The sequence below is a fragment of the Drosophila grimshawi genome, unplaced genomic scaffold (assembly GCF_018153295.1).
Source record: "Drosophila grimshawi isolate 15287-2541.00 unplaced genomic scaffold, ASM1815329v1 contig_848, whole genome shotgun sequence".
Classification (NCBI taxonomy): Eukaryota; Metazoa; Arthropoda; class Insecta; order Diptera; family Drosophilidae; genus Drosophila; species Drosophila grimshawi.
In genome coordinates, this window is record NW_025063692.1 from 5,181,033 (window position 1) to 5,203,339 (window position 22,307).

General features: G+C 42.8%; 3 protein-coding genes across 5 annotated transcripts; 1 reads left to right on the forward strand and 2 right to left on the reverse strand.

The window, feature by feature from the left end:
- Positions 1-1,309: 1,309 nt before the first annotated feature.
- Positions 1,310-19,240, reverse strand: LOC6566308 (E3 ubiquitin-protein ligase Ubr3). Its single transcript, XM_032738851.1, has 11 exons — positions 18,237-19,240; positions 14,927-15,666; positions 14,622-14,850; positions 14,135-14,547; positions 13,901-14,059; positions 4,288-7,227; positions 3,463-3,886; positions 2,536-3,380; positions 2,327-2,458; positions 2,111-2,250; positions 1,310-1,882 (listed from the first exon to the last, which is right to left on the reverse strand). The coding sequence occupies exons 1-11, from the start codon at positions 18,922-18,924 to the stop codon at positions 1,765-1,767; spliced, it is 6,828 nt and encodes a 2,275-aa protein (XP_032594742.1). The 5' UTR covers positions 18,925-19,240; the 3' UTR covers positions 1,310-1,764.
- Positions 7,756-13,174, forward strand: LOC6566309. Of its 2 annotated transcripts, none has more exons than XM_032738852.1 (5): positions 7,756-8,044; positions 8,144-8,491; positions 11,521-12,239; positions 12,321-12,710; positions 12,781-13,174. In XM_032738852.1, the coding sequence occupies exons 1-5, from the start codon at positions 7,769-7,771 to the stop codon at positions 13,073-13,075; spliced, it is 2,028 nt and encodes a 675-aa protein (XP_032594743.1). In that variant the 5' UTR covers positions 7,756-7,768; the 3' UTR covers positions 13,076-13,174. The 2 variants fall into 2 exon arrangements, with proteins under 2 accessions (XP_032594743.1, XP_032594744.1); XM_032738853.1 differs by lacking the exons at positions 7,756-8,044; positions 8,144-8,491 and adding exons at positions 10,239-10,802; positions 10,940-11,104.
- A 1,191-nt stretch (positions 19,241-20,431) lies between the features above and the next one.
- On the reverse strand, positions 20,432-21,451 carry LOC6566319 (40S ribosomal protein S14a). 2 transcript variants are annotated; one of them, XM_001991994.3, is made up of 3 exons: positions 21,420-21,451; positions 20,872-21,121; positions 20,432-20,808 (listed from the first exon to the last, which is right to left on the reverse strand). In XM_001991994.3, the coding sequence occupies exons 2-3, from the start codon at positions 21,106-21,108 to the stop codon at positions 20,590-20,592; spliced, it is 456 nt and encodes a 151-aa protein (XP_001992030.1). In that variant the 5' UTR covers positions 21,109-21,121; positions 21,420-21,451; the 3' UTR covers positions 20,432-20,589. The 2 variants fall into 2 exon arrangements, with proteins under 2 accessions (XP_001992030.1, XP_032594865.1); XM_032738974.2 differs by lacking the exon at positions 21,420-21,451 and adding an exon at positions 21,388-21,407.
- Positions 21,452-22,307: the final 856 nt, after the last annotated feature.

Below are 22,307 nucleotides of genomic sequence, written 5' to 3' on the forward strand. Positions count from 1 at the left end.
AAAAAGCAAATAAAAAAAACATTGAGAAATGAAACAACAACAACAGAGAGCCCGATAATCATCCTTCAGAGAGGAAATGAACTTTATGTAAAAATTACCGACGAAATTTATATAAATCGTTTTGTGCTTCCTCAATTATTGCACCTGTAATTTAAAGTAAAATACAAAGTTTTCACGAATTGACAATTTAGACAAAACTTGTTGTTTTTATACCTAATTCTAGTATTGAGGATTCCAAACAGAAATTGAATAAACAAAAAAAAAGATACTTTTATGTATAGTTGTAATAGTTGTTGCTAAGATCCTGCTTGATCTGATCTCAACTAATTATTATTATACAATTGTATAGCAAACAAATACTATATTGCAATTATTTTTGTTAGAATTACTGATAACAAATTCACAAACATTTTTATACAATTCATACCTTTTTCGATCGATGTGATTCTATATTTTTACCTAAGCGCTCTCTCTCTCTCTCTCTCTCTGTCTCCCTCTATTCTCTGTATTTCGCCATTCGTCTTTCTTTCTCGCTCTTTCTCTCTTACTTGCACGCCCTCCTGCCACGCCCGCCTGCCATGTTCCTTTACTAATTTCCTAAGCAATTCTCACAATTCTTACAATTCTCACAATACGCTTATTTGTATTTAACATTCGTTTTTCGTGTTGGACTCTTTTTGTTTTTGATTACGTTATAAATGTTGTTGCATATGTTGATTTGGTAAACATATATATTATATATTTTTTATATACATACATATATATTTATGCATATTGCTACGTTCTCTTTATTCTTAAAACTAAATTAATTCTTTACTTTTTATTTACTTCGTTTTCGTTTTTTACATGCACAAACTCATGAGGCCAAAGGTTGTGTGTGTGTGAGTGAGTGTGTGTGTGAGTGTGTGTGTGAGTGAGTGTGTGAGTGTGTATGTGAGTGTGTGTGTGTAGCTTAAATAAACCTAACCAAATATCAAGACTTACTCAAGTAAATACATATGTATATGTATATATAGATGAATATACCAATCGATATCCAATTTATATAATTTATATATATATATGTATATAGGCATATCGATTTTTAGTTCCGATTAGAGCAAAAAACACGCAACAATATTTGTAGGTCAATGTTTTTGTTTAGAAAGTTATTTTAAGTATGTATTGTGTTCTTTTTTCTGTTACGCATATAACAAATATATATATATGTATATATATATATATATATGAATATATAATATACACATAAACATATATAGTTATATATATATATATATATATATATATATTTAGATTAATATTTATGTATATTGAGTGTGGATATCTTTGTCGCTTTGCCTAAATATTAATGTTAAATATGACTCTGTGTGAACTATATTATTAGTTGCCCATATAAATATATATATTTATAATTATGTATATATATATGTCAGAGCAGCAATTCGACTATAAATATTTATAGAAATTTATATAATCAAATTGCAGCTTGAATTTGCTTGTATATCTGGGCAACACAACAATACGGGTGCAGCTGGAGGAGGATGAGGCGGCGAATGAAGTGGAAGTGGACATGGCGGGGGATGAAAATGAGTAGCGGATTTTAGACCAATAATGCAGTTTGCCGTTTGCAGTTTGCAGGTTTTTTGCTTTCGTTTTGGTGCGCGTTTCTCCTCCCGCCTCTATATCCGGGGGGTTCGGGTTCGATTCGATCGCTTAGATCTGGCCAACCAGCTCCTGGATGCTGCGCAATAAGTCTTCCATGTTTCACAAGAGATCCCGATGGAACACCCACGTGTGCTTCGTGTGTGCGAACTTGTGCGACAGCCACTGTGATTCCAGCAGATTGAAGCGATCCTGACTCAGATAAAGCGGCTTGCCACGTCTACATTCGAAAGAGAGAAAGATATAAATAACAATAAATAACTGTAGAATATATTCTGTATTTGGAATATATTAAATATATATGCTAATTGAAGCTTGTTTCCAAAGAAAGCCTAAATAAGTTTGCAAGAAATTCACATAAATAATTATATTTTTGAAGATTGATGCGTATTTTATATTAGTCCCAAAATATCGATTGTAATCGATTGTAATCGATTGAGTTACTCACTTGAGATCACGATCCTCCTCATCGAAATCATCCAGATATAATGAGCCCCAGAGGCAGGCGCGTCGTCCCCTAATCACAATGATGTACGTTGAGGTGACCACCAAGAAGATGCCAATGCCGCCGCCGCAGGAAATTGTGTGCTATTATATTTATACAGAAAGAAATCAAATAATCGATAAGCAAATAATCGTTAAGAAATCGTTGTGGTTGGCTTACCCGGACTGCCTCACAGCATTCCTTTTCGGCACAGCAGTTCTGCTTGAGGCACACAATGGTGCCGCACAGCAGACAAATGGAGCTCTCCTTGGGCACCTTGTAGCAGTTGAGGCAGGGTCGCTCATGATAGTACTGCAACGATAACCGATAACCGATAACGATAACAAATTTATATATATGTAGCCTAGGTTGATTTTGCTGAATCTCACCGTGAAGAGACGCTCATATTCGCGGGGTAGCTCCAGGAGGCGGGGCTGCTGCCACAGCGAGTGCTGATTCATGAGGATTAGCTTGCGAACAGTGTCCCTGGGCGGATGCACATCCATGAGCTGCTTGCACCAGAATTGCGGCAACGTTTGCTCCGTGCCTGGAATAAAGCACAATCCCTTCGATGCATTAAAGCAATCCCAGTCCATTGAATCGGTGACCAGCTCCAAATAGTAAACGAGACGCACAAACTCCAAACCGGGCGCCGATATCTCCGGCATCTCGTGCCTATACAAATGCTGACGCAGCAGCGCCGCAATCCGCAGAAATGGTAAACACAGCGATTGCAATTGCAGCTCCATTGACTTGAGATTCACCTCAGTAGCAGCAGCAGAAGCAGCAGCAGCAGCCCCAGTTGGACACTCATCAGTTGGTCCAGCACCACTAGCTGCTGCTGTTGCACCAGCCGCACTGGTGCTGGGTATGCTATCCCGTCGCAGATGCGTCAAGCGATCCGTTTGCTCCAGCACCAGCGCCATCGCTTTGCCCAACTCTGCGCAGCTCTGCAGTGAACCATATCTCGTTGAGCTGCTGCGTCGATTGCCGCAACTGGAACTTGAACTGGAACTGCAACTCTTGTTGCTATTTGCTGTTGCTGCTGTTGTTTCAGTTGCAGCTGTTTCGCATGTTGTCGCGGAATTGGAGGCGGAGGTAGAGTTTGCTTCTGTGCTGCCATAATTGGCCAGGATGTGATCGCACTCGAGTTCGGTGAGCGTGACGCACAATTGGACAACAATCTGATAGTAGAGCAGATTGTACATCACCTTAACCATGCAGGTGAAATAATCTGCAATACAACAAATACAATTTAGATATACATATATATATATATATATATGGGAAAGGGAAGGGAAGGGAGGCGAACTCACCCTGATCGAGATGGAGCGGGGCGAGCAGTATGAATTTGAGTAGCAGCGCAATGGGATCCGCCAGCAGACTAGGTATCAGTTCCCGGCAATGTGCGGGTAATGGCTCCGTATCGTTAACCGGCATCCCGGCCAGAGATGCCCAGCTGCTCCACAATGGCCACTCAACGAGCACACGCACATGCACCGACAGCACATGCAGCAATGGAACAATGCAATCCCGTTTCGGTTTGTACCGCGTCGCATTCGAGGTGCACAGCGAGCCGCCACGTTGTATGATCTCCGCCTCGAGATTGGTGCGGGCTATCGACGTCACAAAGATGAACAGCTTGCGGAACGTGATCGTGGCACATTTGACCTTACGCTGGGCAATGTTCGTCATCACCTCCATGGCATGGCCCATGGCCTCCGTTAGTTTAGTGGGTTGCTATCGAAATGAGATAATCGATTAGTTATTTATATTAGTTAAGATGCGAAAGATGTGCCTCATCGTAGCTATATGGGGAATCCCCAATTGATTCAATAATAGTCCATTTTAAGGAATAATTAGTAGATCTCGCGAGGGAACAGGAATATTCATTTGGCTCAACCTTTGGAAGAGCAAAAAGGTAAGAAATTCTTTGGCACAGATTCTAATCTGTTTTGCTAAATCGAATATAAATCTATATTCCAGAATCCAGACGTACAAGCGATGTGAAGAAGAGTATTCCACTAACCAAGCAGATGGCAAGGCTGTGTTCACAGTGAGTTCAAATTGAAATAAGTTTTAAGAAGTGAACCGAAATCATTACACTTGAAAGGGATTAAGTAAGGATTACATCGACTCACCGGCATCGTTTCGTTCTCTTTGATCAGATCGGTGAGATCGGCGACGAGCTGCTCGAACGGTTGATTGCCGGAGCGCACCAGATGCATGGGTCTATCCAGCTGGGGGCTGAGGGGTAGCACCGAGTTGGACAGCTGTCGACAGACGGGACAATAGAATTCGCCACGATCCTGCACCGGTTGACGTTGCGTTGTATAGAGCGATTTCAGGTATGCCTCCAGGCAACTGAGATGGACATGATGGCCGCACGATTGGACATGAACACCATTATCGTAGGCCATATTATTGGACAGATACCACGATTCCTGCCCAAATTTGTCGCTGAGCAAATCGGTGCGACGCGTAAATTCGTTGGCCAGGCGGGTCGTCTGCTTCAGTCGCTCCTTGTCCGCATCGTTCAAGGGAAGCGGAAGGCGATCGGCGATGCGACGACGATGGCCAACAATGCCGCTGGACTCGACGAGAACGACAAGGCCAATGGGATTCGTTTCGGTGCTGGCCGTTGTGCAATTGCAAATGATGCAATCGTATTCCTTTTCCCTTGGCTGCTCCTCGTACATCGCCTCCTCGTCGTCGTCCTCCAGTCCAAAGTCCATGTTGTTGGCAGCCGCTGCAGCAGATTGCATAAATTGCTTCTGCTTGTTGGCAAAGTCCTGCATCATTTTCTGTTGACGTTCGCGTGCCATTTTACGGCGCTCCTCCTTCTCCTTGGTCTCCCGAGCCCGTGCCTCCGCCTGTTTCTCCCGCTGATTGGGCCACAAACGGGCGCGTATATCATCGATGCACTGCGCACACTGCGCATCCCGTGTGGCAATCTTGCGCAACAGATTGCCAATGAAGAAGGGACCATCGCCAATCCGCGAACTCGACACGTGGATATTCTGATAGCTGTAGCTGGGGAAGCGCTCGGCCAACGCTGTCGACGACGACGACGACGATGATGTCGATGTCGATGTTGAGGATGTGCTCGCCTCATTGCAATCAACATCCATCGGTGTCGAGATGGTGGTGCGATGATCATCCAGCGAAAAGCTATCCAAATTGCCACTCAATTGCGAATGGAGCTTGAGCAGCAGCGACAATATGCTCTCGTCCATGTGCAGCTCATCCCGGTTGCCGGCACTGGCGATTGCAATGTCAACGGCACGTTTCCTTGCACCACCGCTGGCAACGCCGGATACGCCACCGGATATGCCGCCGCCGGGGCCGCCAAGTGAATTTGATGGCACCACATCCATATTGCTGCTGGGCACAGCCACAGGCAGACGGACACGTTGAAATGGCAATAGCATTCCACTGCCAGTGGGCGTTGTGGGTGAGAACATTTCATTGTCGCTGGCACCGATGCCAGTTCCCGTTTGTCCCGTTCGCTCATCATCTGGCGTTGCTGCTAGCGATCCCGGCATCGTGCCCGGCGTCGTCGTCGTCGTTGCCGTCGTCTCGGCGAGCAGGAGATCTCTGCGTATGGCCACCTCCATGCCGCTCTCGGGCAGCGTTATCTGTTGCAGCGGGAAATGATGAAAATCCTGAGCCCCCGGACTCATATCCATGGCATTATCGTGTCCATCCTCGCTGCCATCCGGCTGGAGGAGTACAACACCCGTTTCGGCCACCACCGATAGATCGGGCACGAGTGCCACCTCCATTCGCATGCGGGACAATGCACTGTTGCGCTGTTGCAGTGCCACACTGCGTGCCACACTCACCGCACCGGATGTCTCGTCCAGTTCATCCAAACCGTAGGAAGCGGCGCCAATCATTCGTCTCGCCTCCGTTTCCACATCGAAATCAAGATCCGCATAAAAGGGATTCGAGCGATAACTGGATGTGGTCACCTGAGGATCACGGGATTTTAGCGACACTTTGCTCACCACATGCCGCAGATTACAGCCCAGATTGTCTGTGGGATAGCATTGGAAGAGCTTGGGCGGCTCACGACGCTGTCCGCCATAATAATAACCCGATTGATGATGCTGCGGCTCACACTCGACCATGGCAACGGGTAAGGCACCGGCAGCGTTGGCAGCATTCCCCGCACTCGACGTTGAGGATGAGGCTGACGCTGTGGATGATCCGCCGGCGGCAGCGGCATTAATATCATTACTCGTCTCCACAGCGATCTCGAGCAGAAAAACAGCCAGTGCGAGCAGATGCTCGGAGACATCGCGTGTGTGCACCGCTCGAAAGAAGATCGAGAGTATGGTGGAGTGAAAGAGACGGGAGTTTAGAATGCGACACGGATCGGTGAAGGATTCACCCACCGGCAACGGCAAACGAAACGGTGGCCAAAGATTACCACTGACCGGCATCTTATTTTTCGATTTGACATAGTTGGTGAAGCGATCCAGCGATGATTGAAAGTCCCGACGATGCACGGCACGGAGGAGGACATGCAACGGATCATAGTACTCCTCCCACACCTCATCGATTGGCGTGAACAGGCCCTGTTCGAGATTCTCCGATCCAGATGACGGTGCCTTGTACACGGACAGCTTCTTAAGGAACGTCTCGAAATTCTTGGTGTGCACATTGCCCGAACGCTCCGGCATCAGTTCGAGCAGCTGTGAATGCGTCTTATTCTCGGTGGCCAGCAGTGCACTGATCTCAATGATGCACTGGGTGGCCTCATCGTTGCCCAGATTGGTGCGACTCGTCACCAGGGTGGCGAGAAATGTGAGGAAACCCTCCAGCATTGATGATTGCTCCGGCTTCTGGGGCTGCTTCAGTGGCGCTGTCTCCAGCCATTGGCCCACATCGAATAGCTCGATGGTGTTCTGCAGAAAGAAATATTGCGATAGATTTGTGGCGCATATTTGCAGAAAGAACAGATCCATGTCGGCCATTGAATTGCAAAAGTTCGCCTGTATGTAGGTCATGGCTTGGCCCTTGATCTGCAGACCATTTCGCACCCATTTGCCAGCCAGAATTTCGTAGAAGAAGCTCTGCAAATAAAAAGCCAATACAAATTAAATATATCGATAAATAGCGCAACAGACAATAATTGAAAATCAACACCTAACCCGCGCTTTCAATTTGTTATCGATAAAAGTAAGGAGCAAAGTAGAACGTCATCTTTTTTACATGGTGGCAGCACTGCATTTGTACATAAAAATATATATATATACGTATGTATGTTATTGCTTGCTCACTCGCTCTTGCGCTTTGACCTATGCTGCCTGTGTTTGACATGCAACAGTAAAAATAACAGCAACCAAACAAAGACAGACAACCAAAACCGTCTTTCAGCGGAAAAGAAGTACAACTAATGAACGCAGAGCAGAAAGAGCCGAACTCACAACGACGAAGCCGCCGTCATTCGTATTTTGATTTTCAGATAGCAAAGTTGTGTTTTTTGCGTTTCTTGGTGTTGGTGTTGGTGTTGCTGTGTGATTGTTGTTGCTTTTCTTTTGTAACTGACTTCCAGCAACTCTTTAATAATAAATAAAATTAGACAAAACAACACACACTTTTAGAAGAAAAAAAATGCAGCTGCTGCAGTCATACAAATTACATTTACTGCAGTTATTACTTTTAACTGTTATTTGGCGACCAACACCAACGACGGCAGTCATTGAAGATGTGCTCGATGTGTTGCATGTGGTCAAGGAGGTGACAACCGGTGTCCTCAAGGCCTGGGACATTGTGCAGTCATCGCCACTGGCGGCCAGCATTGAATTTCCGTTGATGCGCGAAAAGCAGCGCAAAGTCTTGCAGCGCTTGAAAGAGGTCAGCCGACATATTGATGACACCGAGGCGCAGGTAAACAAAAAACATATGTACACCAACTCTCTCTTATACACATGTGTGTATACGAATCACACTCTTATACTTATTCTTATGCGTTGCCCTCCCCCACAGCATTCTCAATATATTGCGCTGGCCATCCAGTCGGTTAATAATTTCATAAGCAACAATGTACCGTTATTGAGTAAAATGAACGATATAACGGATACAATGAACCGCATCTCATCGCGTTACGAGCAAATGCAGAGCTACGAGACACACAAGGACAAACTAGAGATAAGCACATTAATCACATTCGCTGAGTGGACAGTTTCTCCAAATGCATATTCGGTGCATCATCTGATGAATCGATTGCATTTGACGCTCTTGGGCACTGGCAATGGTAAGATTGAGGAACAAAAGCTTCTCAATTCGTCATCGTCGTCCGGCAATTTGCTCAGCCAACTTGCGTCCAACTATGAGGTATGTATGAATTGCATGCAACAACAAATACCCAATCAAAAATCTTGTAGCACTTTCCTCCAGCATATGATATAGAGATATGTGTGTGAATGAATGAATGAATCATCCGTGTTGACTTAGCTTAGTCGCCCAGCTTAATTGAACTGGACTTTCCGGTCGCACCGATTAATCGCTTACGTCTCATGTGTGTGTGTTTGTTGCTTTTTGGTTTTTTGCGCCAATTGGGCAACCCCCAAAAGAAAGTCTCAAGCCAAGAAAAAAATGTTAACTGCGTCGGCGTCGCTGCAGATAATACTCATCACTAAGCAGCGCAGACAGAAAATAAAAGAGCGGAACACAGACACAAAGCACAGTTAAACATGAGCCATATTCAAACACATACCACGCGCATACACACACTTTTACAAAAATATATAGACAAATACAAGCACGCATGCGAATTAGCGTTTCATGCGTCACAGCGGCAGCAGAATTTCATTTATTCAATAAATGGAAAAGGTGCTGCATAAATTCCAATCCGCAAAAATCTGACAGGGTAAACGAGTACAAACAAATATGTATGTAAGCAGCAGAAGCAATGTGTTTACAAACGCGCCGAGGTCAAAGGTCTCAGCTAAATGTAAACAATGCGCCCAACAAACGCAAGCATAGCAAAGGCAAACACCTCAAACAAAGAAAACAGAATAAAACGAAACAAGTTGTTTGGCCACCAGCAAACGAGAGCATAGGGCAGAGGCAGTGCAGCGCGTGGCAATTTTTCCCCATCTTTTTGTTCCTTCCTTTTTTCGTTAATTGCAGTGTGTGCCTTGTGGTGGTAAACGAAAAGGTAGGCGGTGAGCGAGAGTACAGGAGTACAGCAGTCAGCTGGTTAAGCCACGAAGAAACATTACGCAGTGACGTCAATAGAGCATAATATCGTTTATCGATAACACCCATACCTGTTCAGCGGTCAATCTGCAGCTACAGCTGATCTTGCAGAATTATGCGTGCCTTTGTGTCCCCAAATATAGCCAGAATTTAGCTCAAGCTTAAAAATCGCGCGCGCTCACACATGCACACACACACGTACACAAAGAAGTGCCATTGTGTTGCGGGTTGCTTAAACTGCTCATCGTTTGGCTACACAGCAAAACAACAAATACAAAAAACCAGAGCTCCTAGTCAACGATTTTCTATGCGAAGCGACGACAACGACGAGCTAAAAAAAAAAGCAACAACAATACGAAAAAAAAAGAGAAAAAATCATGCTCGTAAGCGGCTCAGGGGAGCGGTGCGCACGAACGAACATATAACGAGCGGGAGTAAAAATTCTTATTTTGTGTACATACGCGAGTCGAGTGCGAGTCAAAAGCAGCACACTTGCACTCTCAGACACACACACACAAAGAGACACAAACACACACACAGACACAAAACACATACACGTATAGCACATAACATTTCACAAAAGTCAGCAGAGCGGCTGAAAGCAGAAAACAGTAGCAAAACAACCAGCAACAGCAACGACACAAGCGTTGATGGACAAACAACATTAAAATAAATCGCAAAAAAATAAAGTTTTTTTTTCTTGTTTCCGAAACAGGCGCATCATACATACATATAAATTAAATTGAAATTTAACAAATTGCACGGCACGCGTGTGCAAGCGAGCAAAAAGAGACTACCTATATACATATACATATGTATATATAAATCTATATATATATATATGTATATATATGTGTGTGTGTATGTATTGAAAGTCAGAAGAGAAATAACTGACAGTCTTTGTTTAAAAAGACTGGCAACGCTTTACAACAGTTGATTTTTCGCATGGCAAAACTGCTCTGGCTAAAGCAAAACGCGGAATAAAACAAAACGGAGAATTTATCAAGAAAGCAGCCTTATTGCAGGAAATCCCCAGTTTTAAAGTTTGTGTATTGCGCAAAAGTATCCACTGCGCACAATGTTAGCGATACCATTATTATCGTTGTTATTGTTACTGATTGCGGCCGCTGCTCCTGCTGCTGCTGCTGCGCAGTCAGCAATGTATGTGCATCGAGCTCCCGTATTGGGGGTGGATGCCCTACGCAACGAATATTTCCATTTGGTGCGGGACCTTTGGCAATATTTGGAGAAAACGGGGAACAGTCAGAACAATCGGGATCAACAGTTGCGCAAAGTGTACGATTCGCATCGCAGTTTCATCAATAAACCGGAAATGGATCGAGCATTTAACGATGGCAACCAATATCAAATTTTACATCATTACGAATGGGCGCTTTTGGAGAGCAAGTTGTTGAATTTGAATGGTATTTTTTACTCTTTCAAGGTAAACACAACATACAACACACCACCAGTAGCGAATTGTGCTGTTTTTTTTTTTTTTTTAATCCAATAATTTGAATTGAAAATTCTTAATCTTCCTTCCATCACCAACTCCGCACGTGCCCGCCCCGCCGCCATCAGCATCATCTAATGAAAGCGACCACCAGCAACGATGTGGAGGAGCGTGCTGTTCTGGATTTAACCGAGGCAGTGTTGCGCAATGATAAAATATTTTCAATGTCGCAAATATTCCAAGAAATTGAATACTGTATGGTCAAGCAAACGATGTACTACAGGGCAATGGTGGTTAGTCTGCAATTTTTGTATGTGTATGTGTATGTGTATGTGTATGTGTATGTGTGTGTGTGTGTGTTGTAGATTATCGCTTTGCTTATCACCCTTGCTGCTTGTTTGGGGCAAGCGCACATTAATAGCTACACACACACAGCGGAAACGGAACGCTGATGGTATTGCTATAATTTAACTAAGAACTTAAATCTCGGGTGAGCGAAAGAGAGAGAGAGATAGGTAGGTGGGGGAGAGCTGCAAGTTTTATCTGTTTTTAATTGCACGTAACGTATACGTAACGTAAATCATATAATATGCAATTGGAGTGCAATTAAGATGGGCTGATATCGATAACGCGCATCACACGCAATATCAACATCGTATAACAATAAAGGTAACATTTTTGCTTACACATTTTATTTGGGGTCTTGCAGAAATCGCTGGATGAGATGTGCCACACGAAACAATCGCCACAACAATTTGTCTACTCACTGTACACAGACATTGCGCTAACGGAACTCAAGGGCTACACCATGATGGAGTTCTCGTGGATGATGTTGCGCGTCTATGGACGGGGCAATTTCACCCAGGAAGCGGAACTTATGCGTCGCGACTACGAGAAGCGAGTGGAGCGAACATTGAAACTACTGCGCGAGGTGATGCAACGATCAGATCGAATTGTTTATCGCTGTGATCCCCAGAAGCATATCAAAAATGAGACATACGATGAGGTGACACGTCTACTCCAGGGCTACATTGTCAACGAGGTCGATCTGAATACGGACGATACGTGCCGGGAGACATGCGATTTCTATCAGTCGACGCGCAGTGATAGCTGCTTCAAGGAACTATATTGTGCTAGGCAACCGAAGTGTACGGGTAAGATCTACAATTGCCAGTTTGTCGATAGCGATATGTGGGTCTGTCCATCGCCATTGAATGGCAGTCGCCGTTACGAGTACATCGAGTATGAGAATGGACGTACGCTGGGTCAGCGCAAGACATGCTCGCGTGGCACCACCAAAGTGGATAGCTGGTGGCGTTATCTCTTCTGGCACTGCAGCTACTGTTTCTGTCTGTGCGATGAGCAGGGCATCAAATCGGATCGCTTCTTCAATCTGCGCGAATCCGTCGCCGATGTCAAGCAAAACAAGTGAGTGATGAGAACTACATATCACAAGATATACGAGTTATCGATATTAATCATTTCTCTCCCTCTTTTTCTCTCTGGCAGAGTCGTCACCGGTCTGCGTTTTGTGAAGCGGAATCGTGTCTTTCATCTGCAGATACAGGAGGGCCAACTGTTGCCACGCGGCAGCATAAATGCCAGCACTCTGGCCTGGAAGCCGGTCGATGACTATAAGATCTTTGATAGAAATGTGGCCAAGGGCAGGGACTATCATACGATGAGCTATGAGAGTCGCTCCATCGATCTGGATGATATTATGAAAATGGATGATAATAGTTTCGTTGTGACCGGTGTACGATTCCGGGTGCTGGGCGCTCATTTGAATTTGGAGGCGCGTCTCAGTGAATTCGATTTCAAGCGCGGTGAACTCGTTCAGCCGGAGGTGAACAGCGTTTGGCAATCGAATGACAATACGGATGTGAGCGGCGAGCGCAGGTAATGAAAAAAAGGATCTCCCAAAAAACAAAAAAAAAAACTCAACTTAAATATGTTTCCTTTCTTGCAGACAAAAACTGAAAATACACAATGTGGATGTGCCGACGCGTACGGTCGTCAGTTCGCTGGTGGCATCTAAGCACAACGAGTACATTGAATTTGTCAATTCGGGAATGGATAAGGATGCGGCACAGAGCACCGTGCCCTACCTCGATATACAGGATGTGGTTTCGAGTCCACCAGTGCCACTAGCTGGCATCGGCATCTACTATAAGACACGGCCAGGCTTCGGCGGCTTTGTCGCCCCCAAAATAATCACCTATGATTTCTCGCCACACGTTCAGGTGCCAAAGAATACGAACTAAAAAAAAAACCTAATGAAAAATTAGGTTTGCAGCGCATCGTGTCTCAGCTATATATAATAATAATAAACAACTAGCTTTCTATGTAGGATCTACAACTGATTTCATCTTACTTGTTAATAAAATACAAATATTTTGTGACAAAAACAAAATACAACAAAAACAACAACTGCAAAAGCGAACAAAAAGAAAATCAAATAAATTAAAAATTTTAGCCATAGATAAAAACAGTCTTTTGCCATAGAAAAACATCTTTACCAGAAAAAGATTATGATATAATGAGAACATACATATTTGTTTGCATACAATTGCATTTTGACCAATCAACTGTTTAGTCTGGAATTCGCTTATATATATATATATATATATCGTTTCCTATATGTATGTCAATTGATAAAATAAGGAAAGCAATAAAAGGGGACCGTTGCAGACATCTATATTTAAACAGTTAACTGATTGTTCCTGTGATCCGAATATCTCTTAGTAAACAAAAAATCGTTTGAGTTTGAATGGCTAAAGGTCAATCACTCTATTGCCAACTTGTCACCAATTCTGTATTCAACAAGATATATATATATCTGTATATACAACAAACACGAGGTCAATCAATCTCATAATAAATTGACGAAAATTCTATATTCCAAAATATGCGAAAGCTTCTGCAGATGAACAAAATTCGATTTAGATCTTCTGCTATGCTAGATTAAGGAGAGCTGCAACCACACCTTTATACACATAGATATATATATATATATATATATGTGTGTATAAAGTTGTGGTTGGTATATATATATATATTTACATATATATGGGGATCATTGAACTCACCTGGACACGGAGTGGATGTATCATTAGCAGGGGTAAGATGTCGGGACGGGAGGGCAGAACATCGCTGAGACTGATGCCCATTTTGGTGACTGCCTGGCAGACAAAGGCGGCCAGATAACGATGCAGCGGAAAATGAAACGAGGCCTGCATCATTTCCTCCTGTCAGATAAAAAAATATGTGTGTGGAGAGTTTAATTTGCAATTCAACACAAAAGTGTATGTAGATGGACATACCAGAGACAATTTGGGCTCCCTAAAGTAGATGGAATCGAGCCATTCGTGCAGCGTCGTCACACAATAGTTGATAATCTTCTTGGCTAGATGGGCATGGGTGCCATCCTGCAGATGAGAAATGATGGACCACATGGGATATGCGCTGGCCTCCAATTCGCAGGAGAATGCCGCATAATAGCTATTCGGCTCGAATTCCACATGCGAGGCCGTCTCTCGCACATTCACATTCATACCCTGCAGCATCTGCAGGAACTGAAACCACATATCGATTAGGTTATCATCGCGTAGAAAGACCAACGCCACCGATTCATGCGAAAGAACATTGTTAAAATCAGAGACGAGGGGCCAATAGCAATGATCCTTCATCACTTGACGCGTACAATCGATCACAAAGTGAAAGTTCTTTATGGGATCTGCAAAAGGCACAAATTGAGAGAGTGTTACGCTATCACTATTAAAATCGAAGGGGCAATCAATTGAATGTTACCATGCAGCGTATTCTGTATGAGTATCTTGGACATCATCAGCTTCAAGCTAATAATCATCACATGCAACAGCGACAGCTCATTGACCATTTTGAGGGCAAGGCTCTCGTTGGAGAAGAGCTGAACGCTCATGTGGACAACCCGATTGCTGAGTGTATCGGGATCCCGGGACATTTCCAACACCGACGGAATGCGGCTGTAGTGCATCACAAATGTTCGTGTCAGGTGTTCCTGTGCAAATTAAAAATTAAATATATATACATATATATATGTAGAGCTATATATATAAGGAGCTATAATTGCTTACCTTGTAGTCCTGATCGGGCAACATGTTGAGCAGGAAGCAGACCAACGTCTGTGGAAACTCAAACTTGAATGTCCAGAATATGAACTCCTCCAGCAAGGTGGTGTGCACCAGTTTCTTGCCGAGCGCCGGCAAATCCCGATACTCATCGGGTGGCTCTGGATTTGGGAAACGATTGACGGCATCCTCGTATTTTTCGCGATTCGCCTTGAGGAAGTGTCCGTTGCGTGTATCCTGGCACGGTGTCTCCATAAAATACGAATAGACATCGGCATTGATCAGCGTCCGTGTCATCACCTTGCGCATTATCTCGCCCATATTGTTCAGATCGATAAGCATATTGGCGAACGCTTCGCATGAGTATGAATTGTTCGCATGCTGTTGCTGCAGTGAAGCATCGCTGTGCTCCCGAAAATGCTGCAGCAGACGGAAGAGGAGCTTTGGCATTATCGCCTCGGCGACCGCCAACAGATTATTGGGCACTGGATCGCGATTGACGCGATTATTGATGCCGTGATCACTGCAGAAGCCCTCCGCCTTCATCACTGACGTGTCCCCACAATCGCAGGCACCGCCTGCCTGTGAGAGGAACATGTTGAAATCATGATTCGCATGATCGCCCTTCTTGAAACAGTCGCGACATATCGACATGCATGGCGATATGCCGCAGGTGCGACACCGATATGCCACAACATGGGGCACCCACACCAGACCGCATTTCGCATGGTTATCGTAGCTGCGCACTGTTTAAAAAGAAAAGCATATAACAACAACATTAGTATTGAATCTTTATTTACAATTGTTAAGCATAAAAATATCGATATTATTTTGTAAACGATAACCGCCATGATTTAAATATATAAGGTGGGGTGGGCATTTTTTTGCTTAGTGTGAAGGGGATGGAGGATTGCTGTCCAGCTGTCCAACATAATCCTTCGTATCGACCAACCTCCACAACAGAGCAGCTGCTTAACAGCTGTCAACTGTGCGACCTCAAATTATATATTTGTGTCTGTCGTCACAAAATCAACTGCTTAGCTGAGAGAAAGAGAGATGGAGAGAGAGCGAGATAACGAACGGAAAGTTCAAATTGATCTGAAATCCGTGAACTTAGCAACAATCTATAATCCTTAACATTTTGACCCTTAACAGCAAATGTGCCAAACTATTTTTTATAAACAACAGACAATTCAGCAACAATGTGCCAAAAGTATTTATAGAAAGAACGAACAAAAAATATATATTCAGCGATACAACGACCAATTTTCCAATTTGATGACTGTGTTGTGAGTTAGTAAAGCGACAGTTATGGTATTTATTTTGCAAACGGAACTAAACCAATTTATACTCACTTCAAACGGAAATGAGCAATTGAGAATTGAGCCATTTATTTCGTTATGATGCACAATATATGCAGTTAGTTAATGATACAATATGTATTGCAAGCAAAGCAATATCTGCTCGCTGTTGTTGCTGGTGTTATCTTTTTATTGATTTGATTAAAATCCAAAAATAAATATGATGCACTCATTGCTGTTGGCATAATATTTAATGTTGGCGCTTGCGTTGCTTGCGTGACTTGTCTTCGACTTTTGCGTTTGCCTGGGCCTCGCCAAAAAGGTCAACTGAATGCGGAAGGAAATCAAATCAAACGAAAGAAGCCAGCGCAAAAAAAAAAAACAAAATACGGCAACACCAACAATAACGACTGTAAGCGCTAACGCATTGAATCAGTAAAATTGATTGACAATTTGGGTTTGATGGTCTGGCAATGGCGATCGACAAGTTGCCATGCAACTCTGCGGATGCCTTCCATTTAACTATTTACCATCATTCTCTCCCATTACCATATCCCCCTCCCCCTTCCTAAATCAAAATCCCACACACAGCACAGAGCGAAGAGCATGTTTTGACAATTTTCGATTAACAATTTTAAAGAGTGCAAAAGGAATATAGAATATGCATACGCATGTGTGTTGTGTGAATGTGTGGCTGTGTAAGCTTTTGTCAACAACAACAATAACGGTCAACACGAACAAACGCAAGGCCCGAAAAAAAAGAAATTAGAAAAAGTAGAACAAGAAGAGCAAGCGAACGGACAGACAGACTGGCATGCATGCAGATTACACTGTGGTGCAAAAGCAGCGGCATTTGTAATGCAAATTGTGTGCGATATTTATATGTGTGTGTGTTTGTAATGTAGTTTTCACAGTTTCGTGTGCACTGTGCAAATGAAACATGGCGTGTCAACAATTGTCAAATCAACAACAATGACGGTCAATAAACTTTTCGCAGTGTATGCCGGGGCAAGCTACATATATATATATATATTTATATATAATATATACATATATATTATATATATATATGTTTGTGTGCGTCTCCATGGCAGCAGCACGTAGCATTTTCATTTGCAATTTAGCAATTGTTTGAAATGATTTTCTTTTTTCTTCTGCTTCTTTCTTTTGCACATGCATGCAATCGTGGTGTGTGTTGGTAAATGATAAAAAGAGAGAATGAATATTGTGCCATTTGACAAGGGTGGCAATTTAGATGCATTAAAAGGAACAAATGCAGCAGCTGCGTGTTTTTGAACGGATGCTGCGGAAATATTACGCAAGGCAAAGCCGAAACAAAAACAACAGCTGACAGCCACACACAAGGTGCAACAGCTAGCCAATGTGCGTGTGTGTGTACGCATGTGTGTGTGAGAGACAAGTGGGACGACGAGCAATATATCGGCATTGGGGTTGTCAATGTTTGCGACGCACTCTGTGCCTGGCACACAAAAAAAAGAAAAAATGAGGCAGCAACGCAGTAAATAGATAATATTGCCAGATTAAATTTGTGCTAAATGGGCTAAAGTTAACTCAAGCTCCACTCTCTCTCTCTCTATTTATATATATATATAAAAATATATATGTGAGTACTTTGTTGATTAAAGAAGATATTTATTGTGGTTGCTTGTTGTTTTGTGCTTTGTTTTGTTGCTATAGCATTGCACTGTCACGCTGCCTTGCACCTTACTTGCTCACACTTGCGTGCCATATATACAAATCTATCTACCATGCCGCCCTACGACCATTTTACCACATACACAGGTACACACACACACACACACACACACTCGAAAGCAAAACTAAGCAACAGCGCACAGGTATGCGCACCAATACACACACACAGTGAAAATTTCAGGGGCAACGACTTGCGCGATCAGCTGCTTGGCGATAACACAATATATCGATAAGGCATATTAAATTTGAACTATTATTGCTATTACGCTCTCTCTCTCTCTCTCTTTGGCGTTACTCACCGATTTTAACAAATTCCGTGGGCGTGCGACCGCCAGCAATTAGCCAGCGTATCCATTCGATATTATCGGGATTATCGATAGGTGTGCCAGGATTGAATAGCGTATCCATAATTGAATCCAAATCGGGCGTTGGACTGCCACGGCAGCATTCCGTATTGATTAATGCGGCGACCTCCTTCCGGCTGCGCAATATAACCGATGAGGTGCCAAAGAAGAAACTGGGTTTAGCACCCGAATTGCCGCCGCCACTGCCACCGCCTCCTCCGCTACAAGCAGTAGCGCTGGCATCATTGATCTCCTTGGCGTTTGCCTGCTGCTGCTGTTGACTGCTTCCGCTGGCGTTGCTGCCGCTGCTGTTGCTGCTGCTGCTCCCGCTGCCACTGCCGCTGGCGCTACCACGTGCCGCTGTGCTTTGTGAGTCCCAATCGTGAAATGGCGAATTGCCCGACCCGGCAGCCCCGCCGCCGGTTGTGTTGTCTGTGCGTGCCGCTGTGACAGCTGGTCCGTCGCTGCTCGTGTTGCCACCGCCACCATCCACATTTCGCAACGGAAACGATTGTGCATAGAGTTCGAGGAGGTCGATTTGTTGCTGTCGATTAATATCCTGTTGCCGCTGCTGTTGCTCATCGTCATCGTCATCGTCATCGACACTTATATTCGCATTGGATATGTTGTCATCTTCATCCATACTGCTGCCGTGTATTATGCTTCTGATCTATCGGTGACGTCGTCTTGCCTGCCTATCGTCTATCGCCTATCGCCTAACTATGCCGTGTGATATTGTTTTTTTTTGTTTTAATTGTTTTTGTTGATTTTTTGGCTAGGAGCAGCGCAGACAAAGCTGACTGCAAGTGCCGTTTGTTGCTTCTGCTGCTTTGCTTTTGTTTTCTGCGTTTTGCTTTGCACGCCGCCTCAGCTTTAGCTTGTGTTAAGATTGCCTTTTAGCGTCTTGTTCGTCGTCGTCGTCGTTGTTTCAAACAAGTTTTCTTTTTTGGTTCTTCTTCTTATGCCGCTGCTGCTGTTGCCTCGTTTCACACTGCGGGTTTTATTTTATTTTATTTTTTTTTTGTTTGCCAAATATGATTTTGCTAGCGTTTTTAATCAATTTTTCTGTGTTTTTTCTCTTTTTTCTTCAACTTCTTCAATTTACATGCCATAAATTATAATGCACTTCCGAATTACGAAAAACAAACACAAACAATACAAGAACGAAATACACGGAAAATTTAACATAAAAAAAAAAACATTAAAACACTTGACTCGAAATATTGCTCAGCTTTTTAAGCCGCTTCTCACAGCTCGCTGCGGGCTTCGGTTTCTGCTCTGCTCAGTTGACTGACGTTGCTTGCCCGACCTACTATTTATTATCTATGAACATCCTATGTGAGCAGGAGATACATGAATACACATATGCACTACACATACACATACATATATATATTTATATATATGTGGAACGTACATTGGACAGCCACTTAACAATTTGCACGATGTTTTATCGGGTTTGCAAATTTCTTATTCACACACACATGCTTACTAAAAAACACACTCACGCACACAGGCACAGGCACACAAATGTATATATTTTTATATATATGTATATATATATATATATAACCAAATATATTATTCGTGCAATGAACTTGCCAATTACAATATCAGTTGCTTTTGCTGGTTTAGCCTTGTCTGGTGCGTATTTTTTTATTTATTTATTTGTACATTTGCATTAGTACATTCGTTTTAGTATTAACGAAATTTCTTTTTGCATCCGCAAATGTGCTGCACAATTTCAACGAATTCGCCAGCTCTTTCTTGTGTGTAGAAATTACACAGTCTCTGTATATGTGAATTTTATCTGTGCAATGCTATGTGGTTCTTGTAAAACTGCCAGTCACAGCGATGCGTTGGCACGCACAAGAAGAGCACGGAGAAGAGCAGGGCCGAGTGGTTGCCAATCGATAAGCAGTGTGGCATTTCAGTATCGAACAGCTGTTCGATTATATGCTTGCAATAAATCAAAACCTAAATAAAATCGACATGACCATTTGGTCAACCTAAAATTAAATTAAATAAAATGAATGTATTTTGCTAAAATCGCATGCCGTGTCCAATTATGAAAATACATATATGCAAACACCGATTAATATATCGACCAAGTTGCCTATCGGCATGTTTGCTACCAAAATAATTCAATGTCCTTGACCTTATTATTTTTATTTAATGTGCTTATATACTGTTCGTGTTTTAATCATTTATTACTACATATAAATATAGAAGAGTCAGCGCTATATATAAAATACATAGCATGTGCATATATGTTTTTTGTTTATAACATAACAGTGAGCGATGTTTTTTAGAGACGGCGACCGCGCCGACCACCCTTCCTGCGTGTGGAATCGGATGGGATTGGCGTAACATCCTCGATGCGGCCGATTTTCATTGAGGAACGCGCGAGGGCGCGCAACGCCGATTGAGCGCCGGGTCCCGGTGTCTTTGTCTTGTTGCCACCGGTTGCACGCAGTTTGATATGCAGTGCGGTAATTCCAAGCAATTTGCATTTCTCAGCGACATCCTTGAAAGAGTCGAGATTTCAATATTTTATAATATGACATATATCAACTTTTTTGTTTATTACCTGAGCAGCCAACATGGCTGCATAAGGAGAAGCTTCATCGCGATCGGCCTTCACCTTCATGCCGCCGGTGACGCGGGCGATGGTTTCGCGACCAGACAGATCGGTGACATGCACGAACGTGTCGTTGAAGCTGGCATAGATGTGGGCAACACCGAAAACGTTTTCGCCATCTCGCACCTGTGGACCCAGCTGCACCTGCACCTCCTCCTTCTGCACTTTAGCCTTGCGGGGCGCCATTTCGTTTCAGCAACTGTTGAGAAAACCGAAAAAAAAACATCTGCAATCAGTATTTTGCGCTATTCACCACAAAACAAAACATTTTCGAACACTGTTAAACCGCCACCACCACAAGCAAAACACAACAAAAAAAATCAAAACAAAATAATTTCATAACATCGGCAACATTTCTGCATAATATCAATTTCAAAATAAATTTCTTGATAGAAAATTATATGTAGCGGAAGTTATTTGTTGCCGTTTATTACATTTATTACAAAAATAATGGTATTTCTATACATAAAATTGCAATAGAAAATCGCGAAACGAACCAATTACTTGAACCGGATATCAGAAAAGGAAGCAACATTATAGGGATGCAATAAGTTATCGATATGTGAAATACATCGATATCTCACGAACAATATATAGTTTCAACATCAATGCTTTCATCGATATATCATTATGTGCGCGGCAAGTAAATAAATTTGTATTTAAATTTTACCAACGACCTTTAACCCATTGCGGCAAAAAAATCGTAATGCATAATTTATGCTTAAATGCAACATTCAACATAGAGCATAGTTAATACGGGTTTGCCTTGCAAATGTTTCGCCGTTTCCTGTGATCGACTATATCAGCTTCTATTGTTTGCTTCAAAATCATTGAAAATACTTTAATGTATATATTCATCACATATTACGTTTCTTACGCCAACACAAAATTTAAGTGGCTTCAGAAAAAGTTGAAGTCTTCTCTGGCGATGCGAAGACTCTCTTATCAAATTTTGAAATCAACGGCTGTGGAATTTTGGGAATTTAATCGATTTGATGGTAATCTCTTGAGTTGAATTCGTATTTAAAAATTAAGAACGGTCTAGTTGGGAGACCTCGACTAGGAGATACCCAAAACGCAGATGTTGAGTATGTCAATACTCAATTCGAAGGCTATATTTTGAAAATTGTCACATTTCTTGCAATCGGAAATCGATTTGAATAGAAATTCGCGAAATGGGAACAGTATCGATGGAACCACATAAACTCGACATTCCAAATTTAAAATTAAAAAATAACAGTCGTTGTTCGACAGACAGCCAACTCATATTTATTCATTTGTATTTATAATTCATGGAATTGGTACATAGAAAAGAGAGAGATAGCAGCATTGATTTCAGTTTAGCTCTTTTTAAATTCATTTATTACTCATTATCATTCTTTTAT

Excerpts from the sequence above, each read along its gene's own strand:
- LOC6566308 (XM_032738851.1), bottom strand. The coding sequence starts at position 18,924 with ATGGATGAAGATGACAACATATCCAATGCGAATATAAGTGTCGATGAC. Across the intron at positions 14,548-14,621 it reads CATACAGAATACGCTGCATG|ATCCCATAAAGAACTTTCAC; the intron begins GTAACATTCAAT and ends TGCCTTTTGCAG. Across the intron at positions 7,228-13,900 it reads TACATCCACTCCGTGTCCAG|AGCTTCTTCTACGAAATTCT; the intron begins GTGAGTTCAATG and ends TTTTATTTGCAG.
- LOC6566309 (XM_032738852.1), top strand. The coding sequence starts at position 7,769 with ATGCAGCTGCTGCAGTCATACAAATTACATTTACTGCAGTTATTACTT. Across the intron at positions 8,045-8,143 it reads TTGATGACACCGAGGCGCAG|CATTCTCAATATATTGCGCT; the intron begins GTAAACAAAAAA and ends CCTCCCCCACAG. Across the intron at positions 8,492-11,520 it reads AACTTGCGTCCAACTATGAG|AAATCGCTGGATGAGATGTG; the intron begins GTATGTATGAAT and ends GGGGTCTTGCAG.
- LOC6566319 (XM_001991994.3), bottom strand. The coding sequence starts at position 21,108 with ATGGCGCCCCGCAAGGCTAAAGTGCAGAAGGAGGAGGTGCAGGTGCAG. Across the intron at positions 20,809-20,871 it reads CAGCCATGTTGGCTGCTCAG|GATGTCGCTGAGAAATGCAA; the intron begins GTAATAAACAAA and ends GACTCTTTCAAG.